This window comes from Epinephelus lanceolatus, chromosome 14 (assembly GCF_041903045.1).
Source record: "Epinephelus lanceolatus isolate andai-2023 chromosome 14, ASM4190304v1, whole genome shotgun sequence".
In the NCBI taxonomy this organism is placed as follows: domain Eukaryota; kingdom Metazoa; phylum Chordata; class Actinopteri; order Perciformes; family Serranidae; genus Epinephelus; species Epinephelus lanceolatus.
In genome coordinates this window covers 12,203,696-12,229,446 of record NC_135747.1, presented here as the reverse complement: position 1 = coordinate 12,229,446, position 25,751 = coordinate 12,203,696, and the positions used below count along the sequence as shown (strand labels likewise).

General features: G+C 40.6%; 1 protein-coding gene across 3 annotated transcripts in view; it reads left to right on the top strand.

Moving 5' to 3' along the window:
- adarb1b (adenosine deaminase RNA specific B1b) overlaps positions 1-25,751 on the top strand; it is a 142,210-nt gene that overhangs the window by 98,191 nt on the left and 18,268 nt on the right. For all 3 annotated transcript variants that reach the window (XM_033613584.2, XM_033613592.2, XM_033613575.2), the window contains 2 exons: positions 18,488-18,562; positions 22,508-23,433. In XM_033613584.2, coding sequence (XP_033469475.1) covers positions 18,535-18,562; positions 22,508-23,433 — 954 coding nt within the window. In that variant the 5' untranslated portion in view covers positions 18,488-18,534. The remainder of the gene's footprint in view (positions 1-18,487; positions 18,563-22,507; positions 23,434-25,751) is intronic.

The following is a 25,751-nucleotide window of genomic DNA, read 5'->3' as shown; positions in this document are numbered from 1 at the left end:
AGGGATTTGTGTCTGCTCCCTTCATCGCCACAGAGATAAACTTTGTGTGTAGATTCGTAGTCGTTGTAGATTCAAATGGATGCGAAATGTTTTGCCGTTTGTGCTGGTTATTCCGCTGCTTTCATGTGATATGTGGAAGGGAATTTCTTTCGAGGTAATGAAACAGGACTTGTAGTGATGAATACTTGATTTTTCCAACCAAATATGCTATTTGGAAAGTCTTGCCAGAAATAAAGAGGAAAGATTAATTTCAAACTTTTGAATCTTGCCACAGAAAGAGTTCACTTACAGTTCATATTGCTTTTTGTGATATAGTAAAGCCCTCACTGTTTTCTGCTCTCATTCTGCACATCTGTCCTCCCCCATCTTCTCTCCTCCCACCTCTGACATCCGTCCTCTTAGGGACACTTTCCCGCTGCTTCTGTCAGCTGTCACGACCTTTTTTCATCTGGCAGGAGTTCCCCACCCTGTCCTCCCCCCGCTGTCCATCAGCAGTACCTCTGTGCCTGACAATAGCAAAGGCACAAGGTGTGAAATTCAACTCCTAGATGACACTGTCACAGGTGCAGGCGCACACAAATCTACATGGATGCATTCATGTCTCTGCGCAGCATTTATTTTCAGACTTCCCCACCCCCATTTATACACACACAAACACGCTCCAGCATACCCACACATCCCTCTCCTTGCGGAGCAGAATCCTGGTGCGTCTAACCTGGCCTTGAATGTGACAAACGGTGTTAGCTGTAAGCACCCTGGGCATCCAGGCGAGGAGAACAGGAGGACAGAGGAGAGGATTGTGTTGGGGGGGTTAGATGGACAGAGGAAGGCAGAAGGCAGAAGGAGAGACATGACAAAAACGCTTTCAATTCCAAAAGTAAACAGCTGCATGTGAAAAAGATGCCATGCATGCACACCCAAGAGGATCCAAAGCTCTTAAGGGTATTGTCAAACTCCACACCAACTCAACTGTGATGAAGACGAGACTGTTTAGCCCTTGGGGGAAAAAAATACAAACTTGTAAGAGATACAGTTTTAGGGCACTGTATGAGTAAGCTCAGTCGGAAAAGCTTGTGTAAAAATGATTGTTTTTAAGCACTAATGGCAAGTTATCATAGCTCTTCGTAAGCCATTTTCTTATATGAATTCCAAACAATGTTCAAAAAATCTTCTCTTCCACACGTGTCAGACACATTCTCACCAAGTGGCAACCTCCAGGGCTGAAAAATGAAACCAACAAAGAAATGTCAAAAACTGCAGCAGTTCCTTGAATGGCCACTTGAGGCTGGCTCCAGAAGTAAACTCAGTCCCCATAGACACCCATGCTATAATGTTCAACTTAACAAAAAAAAACAAAACATGTTTACAGCCTGGTACAAAAATGTTTTTGATTTCTATAGCCAATTTCAACATTAAAGACAACTGTAGTGGCTGTGAATTTCTAAATAATTCATCCATATAAATTGTATTAAGGCTTAATGCTATGCATATTTAAGGACAGGGGCCACTTGAGTTACAGGCTCTCTGTGATGCATTGCTACAGTCGATAGGTCAGATCCACCCCTCGCTCCTCCACAGCTTCAGCCTCACACAAATATCGTCACCTCTAGCTCCAAAATTCCAAGATGGTAACAGCCAAAATGCCAAACTCCAGCCTTCAAAATGGGAGTCTACAAAACCAATGCATGACATAAGGGTAGCTACATCCATTAGTTTATAGTCTATGGTCCTCACCTTGTGGAAGTAGTCCTTTTGGTTTAGGTGAGGGTTGGTGAGGATTCTCTTGCCATTCATTGACTTTGTCTGACAATTTCGGCTTCAGTCCTTGCTGACATAAGTTCCTGAATCTTGTCATCTCTCCACTTAGACAGGTGTCTTAGAGTAAATGACCCTTCCTCTCTACCCTTGGATATTTAAATTCATCCGGTTTGAAGCAAGTCGCACGATAAAATGTCATCAACATGACCACTTGCTTGCATTATATTCTGCAGGCAATGACCCGCTCTAAACACACATGGGCTCAATCAAACATTTTGTAATATAGAGAGCTGGCAGGATAAAGTCCGGTTTTATTCGGTCCAACAGATTCAGACATTTGTGTTCACACATACAGCTGTCAACATGTCTAGAGAAGTTCAGGGTTGCAATGTATGTGTGAAAGACGCTTTAGATTGTGTAATATGCACTGTGCTGCTTTGACTGTTGATGTCTGTGCGTGCGATCACTGGTGACAATGTTTGAATATTTGCATACACATACAAGTTAAAGGGAGTTCCCTACCTGTGTGCTCCGTTGGGTGCTTGAACATTGAACACAGCAGTGGTGGTCCTGCATTTACACACACACACATTCCCACACTTCCAAACACACTCAAACATACTCTCTTTTCCCCACAGGCGCTCGGTGCCTATGCTGTGTCATAAATCAGAGCTGTCAAATAGATTTTACAGCTTCTAGTGAAAAGAGGAGAGGCAGCCACCCAACAACCTTGAAAAGATGGAAGAAAGCAAAAGTAGAGGAGTTTTATTATTATTAAACCTGATACCTGGACCTAAGGAATCTATAAAGAATGACGGGACAGTTTTTCAGTTTCTTAGTGGGGTGAGCACTGACCAGCCCATCAGTACAATCTTTGGTTTACAATAGTTTCCTATAAAAGGATTTTTTAAGGTTTTTGCCATTGCTGTTCTTTATCACTTGGCACATGGCATTTGCATCGACCTGACAATCTAATCTCGCTGCAGTATTGTTCTCAGGCTAAATGCAAAAGTAAGGCAGGCATCAGTAGTTGGGAATCAGCAGGAAATCTAAGGAAAGGAGAAAGCCAGAAACATTTTTAGGCTGAGCTTAGACGTTTTGAGCTTCTTTATTTTGCCTTTCTTAGGATTCAACAGCCATCCTAAAATGATTCTCTTTCCAAGTTGATATGCCTTCATAATGAGTCAGACCAATATGTTGGTTTTATACAGATGCAGTGTTGCTTTGTTGTTCGATATGATGCAACATTTGGCACAGTATGCACAAATATTGAGCCAAAGCAAGTGTTCAGAACAGGTTGATGTCTTTCTATATGTCTCTTGGCATTAGCAGGGCTCTGACGGGAGCCAATTCATTGCAGATCAGACTCAGTACTAACTTCCAGATGTCTTGAAATGCTGTGGGTGACATGACACAACCTGGATTCAGTCACCAACTCAGACTTTGTGTTGCCAGCCTCACAGCTGTTAACAAGTTCATTTTGTTCTCTATTTTTATGCAAATTAGTGCTATTTTACGAATTAATTTAACATTTTATGATGGAATTTCTGTTAAATGATGCAGTGTTATAGAAAAAACAATACAAGACATTTAGATTCAGCTACATTGAAATACAGAACCCCAAACTCTGAATGAAATTTGGATGACAGAGGCTGACAGAATACATGTTTCCCCTCCCCTGCCAGTCATCACACAAGATTCCCACACTGAGAGAAATGTCTACCATTTACCAGAAGTTTTAACATTACAGTATCCGTCTGCAAAATGCACAGCGGTGTCATAAAACATGCCAACGGTATTGCATACCTCGCTACTCGTATACAAAGGAGTGCGCTGACAGTAATGTTACCGAGAGGAGCAGTCGACTCAAGGCGAGTAATGCCAACGTTAGCAGCTAATGCTTCTTCCAACTGTCTTCTATTGCCTCCTGGCTGAAGGCAAAATTGTGACTGAAGCTATGAGGTGTTTTATTAACAGGAACATGCACCCAAACAGCTTTATTGAAAATACCAAATTCAGAAGGGTGACAGTGACCCAAAAACTGAGGTAAATAATATCCAGTCATCAACATTTAAGTGGAAAAACACCAATTTGGGGGGATATTTCTGATTCAGTATTTGATTTAAAAAATGAGGAAATCATTGCTTTATTTTGTGTCTAGATTTGCTTCATCAGTGACTCAAAACTGCGTGGCCATTCGTTTTGCCATTTATTGTGAGGGCAATCTTATGATGATATTTGATTCTTGTCTTAGAAACAAGGGGGACACATGTAGACCTTTTGTTCTAGCTTCAACCTAAGGTGGTATACGTGTCTTTGAAATCTTGCGACTTGACTTTTTATTAAGTGTTCATGCCTTCTTCATCTAGCTAAAGTCACTGATTGGTTGTCAGTGTCTGAATGGCTGCCTCTTAATATGCAGAGTCGAGAAAAGCATGTACGTCCAGCAGTAGGGCTCAGAAGGCAAATCGCTTCTGGCAGCCTAATTCACTGGTCATTAGAAGGGCCAAATTGAATAATGGACTCTGTGGTAAGGGTGTGTGTGTGTGTTTTCACGTGTGTGTCTGTTTGATGAGACAGCGAGGGCCATGTTGGATGGCCGGCACTCCATGGCCCCCTTACCTTGGCCCATCAGTTTCAATCAGGCAGCACGACAGGCACTCCCGTCGCTGCCACGACCCCTCTCCATTAGGCCACCGGCACCCACACGTGTACTCCATTACGGTGCATTACCTGGTCAGCGCCTGGAGACATCACCTGAGGAGGCAACAGAGAGGGAAAGCAAGATGAGGAAGGTTCTGCCTTCATGAAAAAAAAAAAAAACCTGATCCCATTTCTATTAAGATTCCTTCTCTCTCGCACTTTCTTGGGGTAATCACTGGACTGCCAAAGCTTTATTGGGGAAAGTAATGGGATTGTGGGATAGCGACAGTAGCACTCACTTACCTAACCACATACATGGACAGTTAACAATGATCCCAGTATTCCTCCCTCTGTGTATACCTCTCTGTCTTTATTTCCTATTCGACTTCCTCTTTCTCAACTTGTAATTCTCATTGCTGCATCTGCGGCATTCACCCATCTATTCATTCTTTCACAGGTAAATCCCTGCACTCCTTTTGTTATTGTGCATGACGATCATATAGATAATTAATGTCTGAAATTGTCTGGACCATGCCGGCACACACAGGATTATGAAATGCATGCTTTTAAGAGGTGCGCAAAGGAGTCAAAATGTAAATGGGTTTAGAACTTAGTATACAGATCTAATCTGTTCCTGCCAGTAAACACAGCTTCCGGGTTGGATAAAAGTATGACCAGAAACTTATCAGAATAAATCAAAAATAGTGAGTGGAGTCAGCAGAGTGTAAAGATAAGCCAAAGGAGTAAATAGAGGAGGAAACAATCATGTTTGTTCCCTGTGTTTGTCTTTTTGTTGTAGCCACAGAACGACATGTAACACGAAAAGCCCGTTTGCTGCTTGGTTGTTTGCCAGTGAGAGCAAAAAAATCCTCATGGTTCTTAAACATACCAAAATCAACAGACAAGATCACATGGTGGGAAAAAAGAATTTTAAATGAGGCTTTAATTCTTGAAATTCCTGTCCTCCAGTAATGAAACAATGCAAATTAGATATTGAAATAGGGCTGCAGCATTCCTGCATTGTTTTAATAGCACATTGCAGTGAGTTAGCTAGGCCTGATAGCCTTGTGATGTGATTTTTTTTTTTTTTTTTTAGAATAAGGGAAGAATCAGACAGGACCTGAATGGATTGGAGTAGTAGCGCAGCCCGGTGGGCCTATCAGTCTGTGTTAGGGCTGCTGAGAGGGCTGTCTCATAGGCGGGCTCTCCTGCACCGGCCATTTCCCATGGCCATTTGTCTCTGTCCAGTTCCTTTCCCTTTCTTTGCCCCCTCTTTTTTTCCCCCTTTCATCTCCTCCTTCCCCTCATCTTCGATTCCTCATTTTGGACTCTCAGTCTTGTTCGATCTGTTTCTCCTCTCTTTACTCCAGCTCTCAGTTTTTGTAACCACCACAACTCTCCTGTTTTTCTTCTTTTCCAACCAGTCCTTCTGGCAAACGAGTTGTTTTTACTCTGCCAATGGAAAGATTTCAGTTGCTAAATTAAACTGAATACATTTTGTTTTATGAAAGGCAGTTTTAACATTTTTTGTCAGTGTTACACCAGATTTTGTTGAATACAATACAATAAAATGAAGGTAACCCCGTGAATCATTCTTTAGAGTGTAGTACTCAGTTTAAAATGTCTTATTTTGTCTATTTTGTTTTGTTCCCTTTTATATCAAACACCTGGGGCCAGATGAAAGATACAAACAGTAATATATGTAACACAGGAACTCTCCAGTCAGTACACAAATACATCAAAGAGTAAACTCAAGTCAGTAAATCAATATCTTCATACAAACAAAGAATACAAAGGAAGTTCTCTTCTGATAAATAAAGCAGCCGTGTTAGATACTGTCTGCGACCTCAGAGGCCATGCAGAAATGTGACCCCAATATCAGAAGCAGGGATGAAAATGTCAGAGTTCAGGCCTGAGTTGGGAAAAAAAAAAAAAAAAAAAACATTGCAAAATAATTCATAGCATTTTTGCACTCTGATTTGAATACCATTCAGTTTGAGTGGGTTCAAGAGAAATAAGACTTTTATTCAACAAGCCCTCAAATATTTTCCTGCGATAGCCTTCCGCCTGACAGCAACACAGTTATCTAATCTTCTCAACATTCACTTTAGCATGTGTCAAACTCCACACCAGTTGCAGCGGCAAGGTTCAAAACAGACCATATAAAGCCATCACAGGCAGATGTTTGCCTTTGGTTTCCTTGGAGGTGGAACTTGTTGGTCCTTACCTCATTTTCCACCACAAACGATGTCTGTCACACTGCGTTTCTTATTTTAAACAGAGTGAAATAAAGTGGATGATGAATAGAGTAACTAAGAGACTGTGTACATGGGTGGGTGGTGGGTTGGGGAGCAGTTTAAGTGTGGTCTTAAAAGATGTATAGTATATGTGGGAGGTAAAGTCAGGAGGTGTATTTATGTTGTGAATGAGCTTAGTCGTCATGGCAATGATACTTTCCGCTGTTGTCATTGCAAGCATTTTATTTTTTCTATATGTCTGGCTACCACTGTTTTCGCATGTGTGTGTCTGAGTCCATCTAAAGGTGTTTATTCACACCGTTATGTGTGTCACCGATGTCGGCAGTCTGCGAAGTGTCGCGCCCAGAGGCTGAGCAGTCGCTCATTTTGGTCTTGATGGACACAGGAAGCGAGGGCAGCCATTTAGCTGCAGCCTCCTGTCTGGCCACACCAGCCCTGCTCTCCACCCTCCAAGCCCCCCCTCTGCCCCCCTGGCTCTGCTGCTGCTGGGGGAATCATAGCCACTCACTCTGATGATTTATGATCACACCTGAAGCCAGCCTTAGAAGTTTGCTCGTGTGTGTGTGAGAAAAAAAGACAAGTAAGAAAGAGCCTGTACTATGTGTGTGTGTGAGAGAGAGAGAAATAGTAAAAGTGTGTGTGTGGTTTTAAAGAAACAAAAGATGGAAAATGCATGAGGGAGTTTTCAGCTTCAAGCAGAATGCTAAAATTTGATTTACAGCTTTGTATGCACACAAAGCAGGGAATGGTGTATAGTATGTAACAAACCCAAGTGTTCCCCGTGTGCAGGGACACCATTATTCCTCGCCTGGCCTTTAAGACTTGGCCTCTCGCTCTCTCTCTTCTCTCACTCTTCCATGAACCTTGACTCTGCCAGCCTTCTGAAATGCAATCTCCCATAAAACCCATCAAATAAAAAATTCATATTGATACTCTCTGCCTCTGCTTTCTCCACCTTTTCCCTTCTCTCACCATCAGCGGTCCATGATGATAAACGACCGACTGTCAGATATTAAAGTCTGGAACACAATAAAAGACTGATTCTCTTCTCTTTTCACACCTCTACATCCCTGCAGTTCTCCTTTCTCAATTTTGACAAATTTTCATGTTTTGGAGAAATAATCCATTACATTTGCATCGTAGGCATTCAGCTGACCTTCGCATCCATAGTGAGATACTAAAAGTGCAACTATTAATAACCTAGTAAAGTTAACAGCCGTCATGTTTAACTTATTTTCTGGGATTTTCAATTACTTTTTCTATGTTTAATGGAAAAAAATATGAACAGATTAAGTTTTGTGTTTTTACCGTAAGACACTTTTTTTGTTAGATAAATCACTCACTCCAAGACTAAACCTGAGCTGTGCATCTCTGAATTAGCTGTGCCGTAGGGGCTCTGGTGACAGTGTGTGCGTGAGGGCAATGCCCATTTTTTCCATCTTAACCCCCAGCTGAGCCTCTGTACTGGTCCATTACCCAGCGAGTCCTGGCATTCTACTGCAAACCACGATACCACCCCAGAGTGCCTGTCGGCTCGAGTGGTCAGTTTAGCAGACTGTTGCCTGAGCAAGTCGCCTGCTGCAAATGAGTGAGGACTTAACGCTCTGGGTGTGATGATAACCGACACTTTGTGTCTTTAAGTAAAGCGTTTTCCTTTATAATGTTATCAGTACAGTTTTTCCTAAGTTAGTGTTTATTGTAATATTTCAAACATAAAACTACACACAGAAATGAATGATAAGTTCATTAAATTTGGTATTTTAAGTTTAAATAGACTTTCATACACATTTCAACAGCTGTGATTAAATTATTATTCCACAGGCGAATTCATACAAGGTTACAACATACATAAGTGCCAAGTTGAATGATAACCTAAGTCCTTCTATTTTGCATTTAAAAACCATATCTAAATGTTCAATAAATGGTCTATAACACACAGTAATAAATGTTTCTGCAGCTCTAAGGACAGTTTTTCTTTTCTGTATTTGTGAACACTTGTTATTACTCCTATGGTTCCACATATAGCTGCCCACAGGAGGAGTTGTAGTTGCTGACAAATACATTAAAAAACACTTATATCTGTTTTTAATATTGGTTTGTTTTAAATTATTTCTTAGATGTTTACATTGTGCTTGGAAATGCTAAGTGTTAAAACACATAAAACAAGTGTAAACGGGATACGTGTAAAAGTATTCATTGATCATGTCTTAATGATAAAATTACTATTGGTTGGTTTAGAACATGTATTGCGCAACCAAAATGTTGCCAGTTTTCATTCAGCATCAGCAACAACAACAGGCAAATATGAAACAGGAAAGATTGGTATTGCTGGCTCTGTTAAAGGACTCATTGCAGTTCAGGAATTGCAAACTCTCAGAAAATGACATTACAGTTAAAGAGACTGCAGTAAATAAATTGATGAAATAGTTGAACTTTAATTAACTAGGTATTTGTTTTCATAATAGCTACTATTCAGAGGTTTGTCAAGGTAAATGCCAAATCAGATTTCACTGTCTGTTTGATTGGTTTAAAAGTCTTTTTCACTTTGTATTACACCCAATATGCTCTCTGTCCTTGGAATCTTAATTAGTTTTTCATTCACAAGACCTCTGTTGACTCTCTTATTTCGAAATTTATGTTTTTTAATTTGGTTGTACAACAATGGTTAGCTATGCTGAATACGCCAGACCTTTTCTATGCTTTTTTGACATTGCTGAGTGTTGATAAAGCTGCGTGGGTGAATACGTGGGTGGGTTTGTTTCGACCCAGAACCTTAAACATGTAAGAATTTTTTTATTTATTTATTTTTTTAAATATACTTTATTAATCCCTGAGGGGAAATTCAGTTTTTTCACTCTGTTGTCACAAACAGGACCTATACATGCACTAAGTGGAGAGAGATCAGGGTGGGGCTGCCCATGACAGCTGCTCCAAGTGGTTGGGGGGTTCGGTGCCTTGCTCAAGGGCACCTCAGCAGTGCACCTCTCCAGCTACCAGTCCACGCTCCATATTTTGGTCCGGATGGGGACTTGAACAGGGGACCCTCCGGTTCCCAACCCAGGTCCCTATGGAATGAGCTCCTGCCGCGAATGGTTCACTAGTTTTGTTTTCATTGCAGTTACCACAACAGTTAGGGTTTGACACCATACTCAATTTTAAATGATGCCAACACAATGTCAGACTGCTTTTAATTTTTCATGGCAGGTTCTACAATATTGTCACACCCACAACCCTGCATTTAGCTTTCAAAGATGTCATTTTAAAAAAAGACCTTAGCCTCTAAGGGTATGTCATAACGACATGTCTTTTAGGTTTAACATTACATACATTTGGGTCAAGCTGTAATTTAAATTCACAAAGAAAGAGAAATATTAGATTTAATCAGAAATATGTAATGAAGGATCTTTTTTTTAATACCAGTCTTGTACAAGGTATCATTACTTCTGTAATTAAAGCTGATTTTCAGACAAAGAAATTAGGATTGAACACATCAATTACTGTGCATTGAGGCAGTACAATACACAGTATTCAGCAATATGAAATGAAACAAAAAGGTTGTTCCAGTGGAAGAAAACACATGCATTGAATTGAATGTGGTCACTGAAACACAGATTTATGATTATATGTCGGCTAATGTTGTTTTTGCATTAAACCAATAGTTACAAGCAGAATCAACTTAATTAAAGGGTAAATGCATGATTTACACCACTGTAGCTGATTTGTAGCTGATTCACAAAACAAATAGAAAATCATTAAGGTCAAGAATTACTCTAGGCTACAGTACAATTCCTGGGAATGAGGCAGTTTCTGTTTGTTTTCCTTTAGCAGCACAGAGAGGAACATTAAGATCACAGACATGAGTATGTACGTGGCCGTATTCCTGCAGCGATGCATGCCCTGCTTTTTTCTCCATGTCTGTTTTTGACAGGAGCTAAGCGGGAGCTGTTTTTAGAGTCTGTCTCTGTCCTGTCAACACAGCAGCATGTCAGGCTTCTGGAAGTTTGAAGGAGGAGGCTGTTGTCTGTTAATATGCTGTTAATGTAGTCTGGGTGACAGTAGTAGATTCCCTCGCTGGGACGAAGCGTTAGGTGGTGTCACTGAAGCTCTCTGTCAACACTGCAGGCTGAAAAATGATGGAAGGCAAGTAGTGCCCAATGAATTGCGCACAAATAATTTCATCCACAAAGATGCAAATGGTTTATTTTTATTAAAGCTGAGTTAAATGGGTTTTTGGGTAGGCTATGCATGTAGCACATGTGTGACCTTCTCTTATAACAAGTTTGTTTTCAGTCTCAGTGGACAGCACAGTTTGAATGAAAGGTGAAAGATGAAAGTAAAAGCAAAGATAAGTGTTTTCACAGCTCAAGTACCTTCCCCAGTGTGTGTATAATCACACCAAAGAGCAAAGCTTTCACATCAGATGACACCACAAACTTGAGTTTACCGTCAGATCAATTAGAGGCTATCATCCTGTCAAGGGACCAATTAGACGCCATCATTCCATCAGTGGGCCAATTGCCATGTTATCACTGATACAAATTACAACTGTGTTGACTTGTGCCCCTCTTGACAGTACTGCCTGCTATAACTGAAATACACTGTCTTGATACATTTTTGCAGCTATTGTTTAAGTGTATACAGGAAATGGACATATAAGCAGCCAGTGCTCACATAAAGGCAGATGTATTATGTCCTGGATTCTTCATAGATAGATATCAAACACAAATTGGTGAGTATGGAATGGCAACTCTCTGAAGGACAAGTTTAAACCTGACTCAGTCAAACAAAATCAGCAATGTTAAGTGGTAGCTGTGCTGCTCAGGGAAAGAGAAAAACAAGGCAGTTAAGATTCATGCTGAAAATAATACATGTACAATACAAATAAGGTGCAGGACTCAGTGATGCACTTCAAACTTGTTTTATTAGTACGATAAATGTGATAAAGTCAGGTTTGACAGTGTTATTGCAGACAGCAACTAAGGAAAATGGAGGGACAAATGGAGGGAGTGGACAGAAAGGAGAATTGTTAAGTTAAAGATACACAGGTAAAAATCACACCAATTTAATGTCATTTTGAAGACACGGTCTATCAAAATGTGGAATAAAGGGAAACACTAAAAGGCTGCGCCAAGACTTAACTGAAGCAAATGTAGAAAAAGCTACTGTCAGGCAAAAACAGTGTCACTAAGCATGTTGGTAAAGAACAGGAGCCAGAGTTAGAGATGTTCAGAGTGAGTTGGACACCACATCAACACGGCCACTGAGGATGATACGTTAGTTGACACTGATATATATAGAGAGAGACTAATCACATTGACAAAATTGTAGCGCATCTTAGGCTACAAAGTAAAATACACAAAGGGGTGTATGAAGTATAGGGACAGGTTAAGAAAGCCAGAACACTAAACAACAAGTGACAGCAGCAGGACGTGATGCACTAACCTAAAGTGAATGAAACCATCTTCACAAATTCAGGCTGACCGGCCAGCAGATAAAGAGGCTGAATATAGAGAGAAACCTACAATCTAAAGCAATGCAGGATACTGAAAAGAGGCACTGTGTTATTCAGAGTTAAGGTATGCACTCTGTAAAAGCTACCCTCTTAGTCGAGGCAGAAACATGTCCCAAGCTTTTTTAGAGATGTCCCTTACCATTTGCAGTGAAAGGTCAGGTAGATAAGGTGCTACAGTAACTAGGAAAAAGCAGGCATTACCTTATGAGGAAAGCAAAGCAAGCATACCAGATAATCCCATTATGCCTCTGAGACAGTGAGTGAGGTAATGGGGAATGATCCTATTCTAAAGACTGTAGAGCTGACACTGACGTGACATATAACATGGAGTTAGAAGATGCTCCCAACAGGCAGCCCTTTGACCGCAGCTCTGGACAGAAGCTTCTTAAAAGCTTCATGTTAATTTCCTGGACCATTTGCTGGATATGAGTTGACTGAAATGAGAGCACAGTGTTGCACAGAGAATGGGTTCTATGTGAATTCAGCTAAACTATAGATCCAGCACCTTATGCAGTATAAGGAAAAATGATGCCCCAATGCTGCGTCAATGCATTATGAGTCTTTGCACCAATGGACCTTTCAACTCAATGTATTTTCTTGCATTGTGCTCCGTTTACATGGTAGCTTACCTTTCAACTTTTTGCCTAAAACTTCTAACAATCCAGTTGCAGAGGGTGCTACCACTGTGGTATTTTGGGCATGCCAATATAGATTTTTACTTTTTCAGTCCTTTTGAATTATTAAAGGTTAGCCCTTCATGCAAGCAGGATTATTTCATTATTTATGCTTTTGGCTTTAAGTGTTTTTTTTTTAGGTCTGAAGTTGGTCTGAAATGATTTTGATGGGGAATCTGACTTCCTACACTAGCCTTTATAGGCAGTTTGTTTCAGACAGCATGAACCCTGTGGCCTGCCAAGGACACACCTCTCCGTCGCCTTCTGTTTTAGAGGAGATAATGATTCTCTTTTACTTGAAATAAGATTGCATTTTCTATCTCTCTCATCCTCCATTCTTCCCTCACCTTTACCTTTCCATCCCTCGCACCATACCCCCCACCCACCCGCACCCCACCTCCTCCCATCAGTTGGCCGCTGCTGGTGCTCCCTCCACGGTGGCGATACTCTATCGCTCCGTCACAGCGCAAGCGAGGGATGAGAGACAAATCAAAACCACCTTATTTCCCCTCAGTCCCTCTCACCGTGCCAGATTGAATTTGAGGTTTTTCATCTTCTTTCTCATCTTTCTCCTCTCCCTGCCTCCCTTGGCGTCCACTCAGAATTACCTGGAACCAAGCCGTCTCACAACTTGATGACGCAGTATCATTTATGCATGTGGAGGGAGATAGTCGTCAGGCCTCACCGTCTCGTGTGTTCAGAAACAGTCAATACCAAAATCTATCAAAGATCCTGTCGGTTAAATTGCAAATGTCCAAATTAGTTTTGAGGGCTTTAATGTCTAGAATTGGCTGATCTTTAAAGAAAAATGCTGATTCGCCTTCAGAAAATGCCTATCTTTGATGTTCAGACCTCGCTGTTCTTAAACAATTTTGTTGGAGCTTGGTTTAAATGTGTTATATATCACATTATCACCAAACATAGACCATGAGAAGCCTTAGATCATATTTGTTTGATAGCGTAACATATTCTCATCAGTGATAAACAGTTGCTGTCTGTCCTTCATATTCAATGTGCGTAGGGGCCATTTTCTGCCAACCAATACTGTCGTAACTTCAGACATTGCAGACCTTCCTCTGTAGCGTCTAAGTAGAATACATACCTTTTTCCCAAAGAGTATATGCATACCTCAAGTTATAAAGCTCACAATTTGTTTGCTTTTGGAATCATTTACCAGCTATTTTAACAAAGCAGCTGTGAATATTTTTGATGGCCGTATTAAAATAATTCCTCGGAGGAAATAAGGTAATGGACCATATTAAAGCAAATGTTGCTGCCTTTTAAGCCTAATACTGTAGGTATTCCTATAGGCAGTGCATAATTTCTTTTCCGTTATTAACGATTAGTCAACTTGATATATTTTCTAGAAGTCCACATTTACATGACTCTAATTTGTCACTTTCGTTCAGCATTTGGCTGAATTTGATCTGGATTGACCCTGTGAAAGAGACTGATCATTTACAAACACCCACACAACACTGTACATGTACATAAAGCACAGCACCGAGCTGTCCTCATAATGATGTGTCTCTATTTATGAGACTTAGGAACACTCTGATTTTCTCTTTCTCTAAAACACAAATATATATCGAATGATTTTAAAAGAGAACATGAATTTCACTCAGCACAAAAATATGAGCTTCCTTTTTAATTAACAGAATGCAGTGACAAGGTTGAGTTTTTTCTTTTTCTCTGAAGCGAGTGCCCTTTAGAGCTGCGTAGACATTTACCTCCAGATGTACTGCATAAAACACACACATACACAAACATGCACACTCATACGCTCATTTTACAAATTCTTTGTGGGGCTCTCCCCGCTGATTGCACCTGATTTCAGGAATAGTTACAGATTTATGAGCAAGGCGGTCTCATCTGAAAATCAAAACTGACAGGCACATTTGCATTGCGTGCTGATTAAACTACACAGCAGTGTGTGTTGGGTGAAGTGTGAAGGAGGAAGAAGTATGCGAGTAAAAGCACAGTCTTGTTTAATGTTTTCACTGGCTCTAGGTCTGTTGCTCAAACTACAGATAGGTACTCCCACCCTGAATACAACAGTGTAGAAGCAGTTTGAGAAAGAGATCCACCCCTCTCTCTGTCTCTCTTTCAAACCCAGACCAAACTCTCAAACTTGGCAACGCTGATCAAATATTAACCAAGGTTCTGTTACTGTATTGCCTATGCCTTTTGCTAAAATGTTTTCAGAATCATTTTTAGTGCATTGTGTGGCTGTAATTCTAGAATTTGTGAACAGAAACTGGGCACCATACTGTTTCCTGTATTGTAGAAACAGAGGCTGACATTAAATGGTGAAACTAAGCCATGTTGATCAAATAAAAACCAAGATTATGTTTCTGCGTTGCCGATTTCTCACCTCAGATGTTTTCAGAATCATATTTAGCTTACTGGTCAGCTGAAATTCAAGATCATTTGTCACCAGATGGCAGCCATATTGTTTCCTGTGGCATAATGTCCAGGCTCAGATTACGTCAACCATCAGCAGGAATGTTTAGTGGTAGGCACAGTGCATTGTGGTAGTTGTAGGTTTTCTACCTCTTGAGCAAAAATAATTGTTTTCTCTGGTCATGTAGCACCGATTTCAAAAGTATTTGCATCTTTCTACTGCACAGAAAGCCCAGTTTTATGAAAAGACCATCTTCCTAGCAGTGAAATACTTCTTTAAGACATGTTGAATGTAATTATTTTATTGACAATTGCCCATATCTGGTCACACTTTATAGACAGTAGGCTTTATTTGACAGTGAAAGACCACTTGAACATGTTAAAACTATTCATAGGTAACAAGTTAGACCCAATACTTTAACATAAAATCATACAACATCATGCACAGCAGAAGTAACAACCTTTAAGTAGTGCAACTAGTATTGCGTGCAGTGGTAGTGGTTCTGAGTTGCTGGATGAGTGTGTGGGGGCCGGGGGCACCTGGCTCCGGCTACCTGATAAAAATTACTCTCATCTTTCACTCTGTTGGACCCACTCCCACCTATCCTCCCTTCACCCCACCTTTTCATTTTCAATTATGGGTTGGAATATGAATCTTTAATAGGGTGATAATTGTGCTAGCATATTTGCTGTCACCCACCATTAGCCCAGATTAATTAGCCCATTTAGTTTAGCTTAAGAAAGTGTCTGGCTGAGGAATGGGGCCACTGATGGAAGACGGGTGGAGAGAGAGTAGGATCAGCACAATCTGTTCTATATCATAATGCCATCTTTCTCCTGCTTTCTCTCTGTCTCTTTGTGTCATTTGCCTCTCTGCCCCCCCCGCTGCTTTAACTCTCTCTTTCACTCATCTAACTTACTCTGTTAGTCTGTTTCATCAGTCTGCACTCATCTGCCCTGCTCTCAGCAATATTTTTTTTGTCGCACCATGACTTTTCAAGTGGTTGGTGGGGGAGACTGATGGGGGAAGTCATGCAGTTGAAACTTTCTCACAACTATTAATTCTGTAATTAGCAGGAAAGTATGAGCCAGTGGTACAACTTCTCCAAGTAAGCCTCCTCTCTAAAAGGATCGTTTTGGAGATCATTAAATTGATGATTCAGCAGGCTGAAGTAATTAATAAAAGTAAAGCTCATGGTTGACACGAATCATCAATGAAATTGTGATTCAGACGCTTAATTATAGGTTAAATGAATGTCATATTTAAGTTTTGTTATAGTACCATTAACTGTTCTACTGTATTTGAAGTTGCTTTGAGGGTACTTTAGTTGCCTGGTTTTGACAAAGAGCAAGAATTCGTAGACTGAAAAGGATCATATCACTGGTACTGCTGAATTAATGTTGATCTATTTTTTCACTAACAGTGTTATCAAAGGGCAATACTAAATTTGGTAGAGTGCTCCTTGAAGCAAGTTTTGACATTTAGAAAGTCTGTGTAATGCTTTTGATAAAGATTTTTAGATTAGTTCAGTGACGTCTTTTAGTGACATCTTGAAGTTTTGGTTTTTTGTTCGCCACAACTGTTTAGTTCACTTTCACTGCTTTCATTAATGCTGTTTCATCAGTAGACTACGGTGGCCCTGAGAACTAAACAACAACACATGGACGTAGACACAACTCAAGCAAATAAGGAAAAACGCTCACCAACTTGACGACACATGTAAAGAAGCTCACATCACAACCAAAGCTGTTCAAGGGAACATTAAAAAGTGATGCTCACAGCTGGAACGCGCAGTGCTTGTTGCCGTTTGTGGATTATGGAGTTATTGAAAATGTCTCTCTGTGGTGTTGGAAAATGGCTTAAAGTTTGAGGTTGGTTTTTTTTTTTGTTGTTGGTTTTTTTTTTTTGCTTACTTTTAGTTATTATTGCAGATATCTGCTGTTAACCTACCACTGGCCTTTTGTGTACACAGTCATACCGATGGATAGCCAACACTGATACCTTCGTAAGCCACAAACCATGACAACACCAAGCATGTCCCTGACGTACTGTGCAGCACTTAGTGTTACCTGAAAACAGTCTCGATTGTGTTGTGAGCTTCTAGCAGCGCTTTTTGTAAATGTTGTGCTTGTGTTGCCAAATCTGTAAAGATATTTTTTATTTGCTTGTGTCTATTTGCTAAGGCATAGTGTGTTCAGCTTTCACGGCCATAATAATTAACCAACTCTACACCCCCTGCACAGTATCAAATAGCAGACAGACACAGTTAGCAACTAGCAGGTAGACAAAGCAAAGCATTTATCAGCATAAGTGCCAGATATTTCCTTAGGCAGTTGGTGGAGACCAAAACCAGAGCCAAGAGTCAATATCAGACCTAACTTTGTCAAGAAACAAGACTAAAAATGAATTTTGCTCCACACCTGCAGGACGTGTAACTGGGAAACTGATTGTTCTCTTGCACCAAGGTGGCCAAAACATCGATGTGTTAAAAGTTACGTCTTGACTTACGTGGTTTTTAACCCTGTTGGTAATTCACATCCAGAGAGGGATAACAAAGTTGACATTCTTATGCGCAATTCATTGCGAGCTAATACCATGTCAGACACCGACCAGAAGCTTCAGACCTGCTAGATGTTTGGCTCTCTTAATAAGCCATTTGCTACGTTGTGTTCAGCCATGTACACGTAAAATGGCGAAACAGAGCCAGTTGCTGAAAACCAATAAAAAAACTTCTATAGCTTCAGAGTTGGGTATTCATCGTCAGTGTGAGAGAACATTTCAGATTGCATGAAATCATTTGATTATATGTTAGTGTGAAAAATATTGCTTAATGGAGCTTTAATCGCACTCTCCACCTTGGGATAAGTCCTGTGTGTATGTGTGTGTGGTAATGGAGTAACTTGGCCATGTCACTAGCTGTATATCTCTCAGCAGGCAGTGGGAAATGAGGTCTAATCGGAGGGATATTAAAGTCACAATAGACTGCTTCTGCTATTAAGGCCTGTCAGCCCTGGCCTCCTCTCTCACCTTGATATCTCTCAGTCTCTGAATATTTATATGCCTACCTCACGGGCTACTTACACAGTGCAATATGTGCATTTTCCTTTGTGTGTGTGTGCTGGAGCATCAAGAAATTTATTAGCACTGTAGCCACTCAAGGTCTTTGAATATGTTTATGTGCATGCGTGTCACTTTGTCCGTGCTTATGCAGTCCACCTTTATGTCCTCTGATCCATAGGTGCAGTGGGGGCCAGATTGCTCTCAGGTCAGAACAAACCCGTGACCATGGATGTGGATGAGGAGGAGAATATGAGTGAGTCGACTCTGATTTTTCGTATTTTTCAGTCTGTCTGTCTTCCTGTCCGAGCAATAGCTGGTCTCTACTTTTAAATGTCTGCCTGTATTTTCGTTTCCCTCCTTTCTGTCTGCCCGCATGTCTTCCCTCGTATGTCCTCCTGTGATGTGTAATCAGTGTGAACACATTTTGCTTGCCTTTAATACACAAGTATTAGTATAGTGCTAGCCCACATTTTATAGAACAGAGTAACATACAAGACTATACAAAAAAAATTAAAGTAAATGCAGATCTTTCCTGTAAATACAAAAAGACTGTCTGAACGTAAAAAAAAATACTGTTCATACCGTTATGTTTAGCTATGTCGATGCTTAACTGTTAATCGGTTAACCGCTGAGAACATTTTTGACCAGTTACACATATCTTTCTTCAGGTTAATTGCACGACCCTTTAGTTTACTGCACTATGCGCTTCTGTCTGGTGGGAACTAGCTAGCGGCACTGCTCATTCGGTGACTACCACTAGTAACGCCGTCCTGACTCAGCAGTGTTGCTGTGGAAACACTGGGCCCACCCTCCAATCTCCCTCCAGATCACTCTGATGAGTAAGCAATTATGAACTGCAAACCCCCTTTAGCATTGTTAGCTCTGCTAGCACTGCTGGCTAGTGGTGCTAACTTAGCCTACAATGCTAAAGGAATTTTGCGCCCTCAAAATAAAGTTGCTTACTCACAGAGGCGACTTGGAGGGAGACTAGAGGGTGGCCACCATGTCACCTGACTCATGCGCAGTGAAGACTGGAGGGGGGGCAAGTGGGCACTATTTTTCCGCCTGTTAATGTAGCTCACCGCCTGTCTGTCAGCAAAGCCATCAGAATATACAATCGAAGGCAAGACATTTACATCACAAAACATTAAAATTTCACCGCCTCTGAATGGATAGCTCGTCGAAATGCAGCACCAGAGCTCACTGCGTCAGTGGAACGCCAGACTAAAAGGAAAGGCCTCTTTTATTACATGTCACTTTGGTTTTTCTTTATTTTTTATTTTTATTTTCTCTGGAAAAAGTAACAAGTTAGTTACTGGTTGATGGGTGTCGGGCTATAGTAAGCAAAATTAAGTGAAACTGACATCTCTAGTTGTTTTGGGATGATGCATGATGGGAGCTATCATGTCCTTACCTGAACCAAGACACATGGCAGTGCACACAGCTGATTTGTGGGAAACTTTTAGGGAAGAACTAATCACTACATCTCAAAGACTTCAGGTCATCTTACAGATTCCCTCTACCTCCATTTCTCTTTTAGAAAATCCTCTCCAGCTTATTTAACTTTAATTAGACATTTTGGTTTGAACTCAGTAACTGAGCCTCAGAAGGCACGAAAAGACATGATTGAATGTGTTTCCCCACACCTTAGCGATTCAGAACTCACATTCAAAGAGAGCTGTCATCCTAGCAGCGCCCTAACCTGCAATACAAATGAACAGTTCTTATTGTAGTGTCACACTCTGCATTTCTGCTCGTCGGAGAAGCATGTTGTTATGTGTTAAGTCAAATAAGAGGAGTTACAAAATGGTCTTTGTTGTCTTTCAAAGCCTCTGAAGCCTCTTTCTTGCATTTTCACTGCCAGTCAAAATATATATTTGAAGATAAAACACAGTCCAAGCTCACACAAGCCCGTTTCTTTAATACCAAGGGAAACACCAGAGGAAAACATGAAAGAAGTTTTTAACTTTTATGTGACAACCTCTGCAGTTCTTGAAATTCTTTAATCACATGAATCATCCCAAAATCAAAAGCCCAACAAACAAGTTAAAATGAAGTTGTGATAAGAGACTTTTTTGTCTGCATTATTTGTTCATGCAACCCTCACAGGGGGAGTTGAAGCTCTGACAGATCCAGCCATATGGAATGTTTTGTCTCTGAATAAGTAATGGGTGCTGATTACACAGACGTTGATGCGCATGATCATGACCACAACTGCATGTGTGTGCCATAATTCAGTGCATGGTGTCATGGCTGCTGCTCTATGGCTTTTGTCCTCTGACATGGGTACTACTGAATATCCATCATCCTGCAAAGTTATTATACTAAAATGAAGAGTATCAATTTTAACCCCCATAGAGAAAGCCTAAATGTGCTGAATGAATATTTTGGACCAGAGAAAGGGAGCTCAGATTTTTGTCTGTGTGCCATTATATCCACTGTATTTGTCTGTGCAGCATGCTAGAGTTTTCAGTGTGTGACTTCATTTTGATTGGCTTATTGGTCCCTATACCCTACATGTAAAACTGTTTCAGGAGCGGTACTGATAGCTAAACATGTGTATTGTGCAATAATGTAACTGGAAATCCCTAAATTTGCGGTAGCTGAAAGTCCTATGCATTCTGTCCCTTGAAGAGAAAAATAACAAGCTTTTTTAAAACATTTCATTTGGAATGAAAGTCCAAGTCATGCACCACAGCTTAAATTACTCAACTAATGCTGCAGCATCTGTGGTGGTTTTAAGTCATTGGCTGCGATTTTGCCTCTGTCCAACACACAGATTTCACCTATCACCATTTTGATAGGTGATAGGTCTTCTTGGCTACTATTGTAACACAGTTACGCTGTTCCTCCTTTCCCTTGTTTATTTGCAAAACTCATATTTGCAAGATACCAGTTTGCAGAATGCACACACACACCAAAAATAATGCATGTTGTCAGTGCAGATATTGCTCATAAACTGACGGATATGCATGCCTGTGTTCTTGATCTTAGTAATAAGTGTCTTTTTTTGTTGCCTTTTGACATGTCAATTGTAGTTTGCAGATGGTAACGGCATGTCGGTACATTTTGCAACCTAAAACACTGTGTTCTCTGACAAGCTCCATGGGGGGGATCTCAGAGGCGCAGGGCCTTATGAACGGCACCTCATTAGATACAGATTTCTAATTCAGATTTTCCTCATTTTAAATACGACAGTCATTCTTTTCAAAAGTCTTATGTTAAGAAAAAAAAAAAAAAAAAAACTAAAACAAAAAAACGGGTAAACAGCATTTCAACCTTCCACCGTGTTTTCAGTCAAGACTTTAGGATCCTGCAGTAGGTGGAGTCTTCTCCTTCCGCCTCTTTGATGTATTCTCCTGTTTGCCTGGTCCTCAGCTCCTCCCCCTGCACTTCTCCCTTGCACTCCCTCAACCCAACCTACAATCCCACTCATGCACACTGCGGCCTCTCTTTCTCCTGAGTACCGCAAGGAGTAACCTATCAAGCCTTTGCTGAAGGATGTTATAAATGAAAATTTTTGCCAATATTCCATCCACTTTGCTAACTGGATTCAGTGATATGTGTTCCCCAGTAGAGAATATTTCAGGACCCGCAGTTTCAAACTGAACATTTAAAGTGTACCTAATTTCTCTGTAGGCACTCAAGCGATTAAAAATTGATAGAGTGGATGAGGAACAGCTCTGTGTGCGTGTGTCTGTGCGTCTATGTTGAAATGTGTGCTCGTATTTGTGTGCATTTTTGTTTGAGACCCATAATACTGTGCAACCTGAGAAGTGTGCAGGAGTTGTTTTAGTTGAAAATATATTCATCCCACTTTAACTTGACCATCAGAATAAAGAGCCTCATAACTACAACTTTAATTAAGATGATATATTAAGAGATACATTTCAAAATAAAATACTATATAACCAAAATGTAGTCAAAAGAAATTCCCTTCACTGTTTCAAATCTTTACCATCTCTAAGACTGATTTTTGACAACAGTACATGTACTGATGGTGTTCTACTATTTGTAGTTATACCAGTAGACCATAGGTTAATATGTTCAATCCAATTAAAAGCCAGATTCTCTTGCTTTGATAAAGGAACACAAATCATTGTTTCAGTTCCAAAGAGTGATAAAGGAATCTATAAATTTTGCATTTACAAGATCCTGCAACGAAGGCGTTGTAAGTTACTCTTTCTGGGCACCGCAGGTTCAAGCAGCACCGATGTTAAGGAAAACCGAAACCTGGACAACGTGTCCTGCAAAGACGGGGTGGGAGTGACTGAACAGCTCCCCAATGGAAGCGGCCTGGGCAGTCGAAAGCGCCCCCTAGAAGAGGGAAACAATGGGCACACACACTCCAAGTTCCGGGCCAAGAAGCGCAAGAAAACACCGGGGCCGGTCCTGCCCAAGAATGCTCTGATGCAGTTGAATGAAATCAAACCAGGTCTACAGTACAAACTTCTGTCCCAGACAGGACCAGTCCATGCACCAGTTTTTGTCATGACTGTGGAGGTCAATGGACAGATGTTTGAGGGCATGGGCCCAACTAAGAAGAAGGCTAAATTAAATGCGGCAGAGAAGGCACTGCGTTCCTTCGTCCAGTTCCCCAATGCCTCTGAGGCGCACCTGGCTATGGGTCGAACACTGACAGTGAACACAGACTTTACATCTGACCAAGCTGACTTCCCAGACATGCTCTTCAATGGCTTTGAGACACCAGCCGCACCTGAAGAATCCTTCTATCTAGGCTCCAATGGTAGCAGCTCCTTAAACTCACTAGGGGAGTACCCACTGCCAACACCACCTGGCAGCAACCTTGCCCAGGCCCCATTGCCCCCACCATCAACATTCAGCTCGCCGTCCAGTGGCAAAAACCCAGTCATGATCCTCAATGAGCTCAGGCCAGGCCTCAAATATGACTTTGTCTCAGAGAGCGGGGAGAGTCATGCCAAGAATTTTGTGATGTCAGTAACGGTGGATGCACAGACGTTTGAAGGCTCAGGGCGCAACAAGAAGCTGGCTAAAGCCCGGGCAGCGCAGGCAGCCCTCTCAGCTCTCTTCAACATGCAGCTAGACCAGACACCATCCCGGCAACCCATACCAAGAGAGGGATTGCAGCTTCACCTGCCTCAGGTAAGAGGTCTCTTTTCTGTAAAGATTATTGTATTTGCAGAGAATCCTACCAGATCAGAGCAGGAACTCAGTTGGGACCACACCAGGTGTCAGCCATATACTTTCTTTAGACACGGTGCATTGGCTCAGTAGTTTGATGTTCTGTTATAAAGTCACTGAGCTTTCAGGCTGATACAACATCTGTTTTGCAGGCCTTGAAATTATGAAATATTTTCAATGACCATATTGTTTAGTGAATTTAATAAGCCAAAGAAACTATTCCAGGGGTTGTGATCTTGAGTTACAGCATGTATCAGGTTTTATAGGATGCATCATACCTGTTAGTTCTTCATGATACAATTCTTTCCACAATAATTTAAAAAAAGACTTAGCTTGTTAGACTACCCATTTATTTAGCAGGGGTTTCATGATTTTAATTCTAATTTGAAAATCAATTGGAATTAGGTTTAGATTTCAGATCGGCAATCCCTATTGCCGATTCTTTTTAAAGTAGAATTTAGAAAACATAAATCACAGCTGTCAGGCAGGGCTAAAGCCTATGATCTATTGATCTTTACAGATCAAAACTGGATAATCTAACAGTGGAATAGCGCAGGGGAAAACATTTTTTAACACTGAATATTGAATCGAATTGTGAACTTACAAACAAAAGTCTAATCGAATCATAGATTTGAAGAATTATGGCACCCCTATTAATTAGAAGCAAAATGTGCACAAACGTACTTCAGTTTGTATCACAGCTCATCAACATTTTAGGCCCATGGCTGCACACCCAAAGAAAGAATCCCAGTAGGGACATAAGACTAAAATACAAAAGGATACACAAGGCACTTGTGCCTCCTCACATACAGCTATCAAATATTCATTTTCATTCCAGACACCACAATGTTAATCACTGATAGTAGCTCTAAAAAATATGGTGTTTTTTTTTGTTTGTTTGTTTGTTTGTTTTTTCTTTTTTTTTTGTTGATGATAGATCCTAGTTCTGCTTTGGGTGGATTTTATCAACTTTCTTTTAAAACGAGTGCAGTGGCATGTCAATGTTTTTTAATTTCTGCCTTCATTAAAGAAGAAGCAAGTATCCCTCAAAATTACACTACTTTTTTTTCTATTTTAGGGAGTAATAGCAGAACCTAGTTCTACTTTTTTAGTGTTGTTTTATTTATTTTTTAACTTGCTTTTAAAATAAGTGCAATGCCATATCAGACACATGATTTTCATATTTCAAATTCTGCCTTCATTAAAGCTGTTGTTGGATCATTTACTTGACCTTGTCAGTCATTATCAAGAGGCTTGAAACAGTAATTAGGATTTAAGAAGAAAAATGGCAGTTGTTGAAATTACAAAGATTGGGATGAGTTATAGAAGTACATGCAGTTCTGAAAGATCATCTTTCTAACACATCAGATCCAGGTAATTATCTTCATGTAGATAATCAGGATGCCAGTGCTTGGTCCATATATTACTTCTTTCTAGGTTATGTTCATCTTGGTATAGTATAAAAGTTTTCAAGTGAGACACCCCTCTTCCTAATGTGTGTATTCCAAAATGAATGGCTGATTCTACTATATTAATAGTATCATTTTGTCAGTTACTGAGAGATTTGACAGATGTTGCAGAATTCAACAAGAAAGCATTGTTTAACATATTCTGTGTGAACCTTCCATGGATTTGTTATTTAGGTTGCAAAGAGGTCTTCCAATCTTCTCCACCTGTCAAACTCTGCTGTTCTAGTAGATTATCATTAAAACCTCATTCACATCAGGTGTGCGGGGACTAAGGGCAGGTGGTTGCTTTTGATGCCACTGTAGAGGTGACAGTCAGAGCCACGCCAGTGTGTGGAGAGAGATAACACAGTCAGCAGAGCTAATCAGCACAGCACAGTGTCAACAGCCCCCTTCCCAAAGCCTTCTTTTTTCTCTTTACTCACTCTATCCACTTGTCAACTGATTTATTCGACAAGAACCCCATTTTAATGATAGCGCCCCCACTAATTGCTCTATTAATTCTCTGTCGCTTGGTATTTAATTTCTGCAGCCTGTTTCCATCTGGCAAGGAACTAATGGGGACAAATGGTTTGAGTCCACTGCTGTTGCAGAAAACATGGTAACTTTAGTGTAGTGTGTTATAGTTTGAACTGTTTTTTTGATGCTCAAGGAAAATAACAGGTTTTTTTACTCATTCCCAAAAGGAAATATTCTTTGGACGTGTTTTTTTTGTCCGAGTGATGGGTACTTTCACTTTTTTGTATCCCTAGAGATTAAAAGTCATTCCTACGCCATAGACGACCTTGGCATTCGAAAGTCAAATGATCTGGC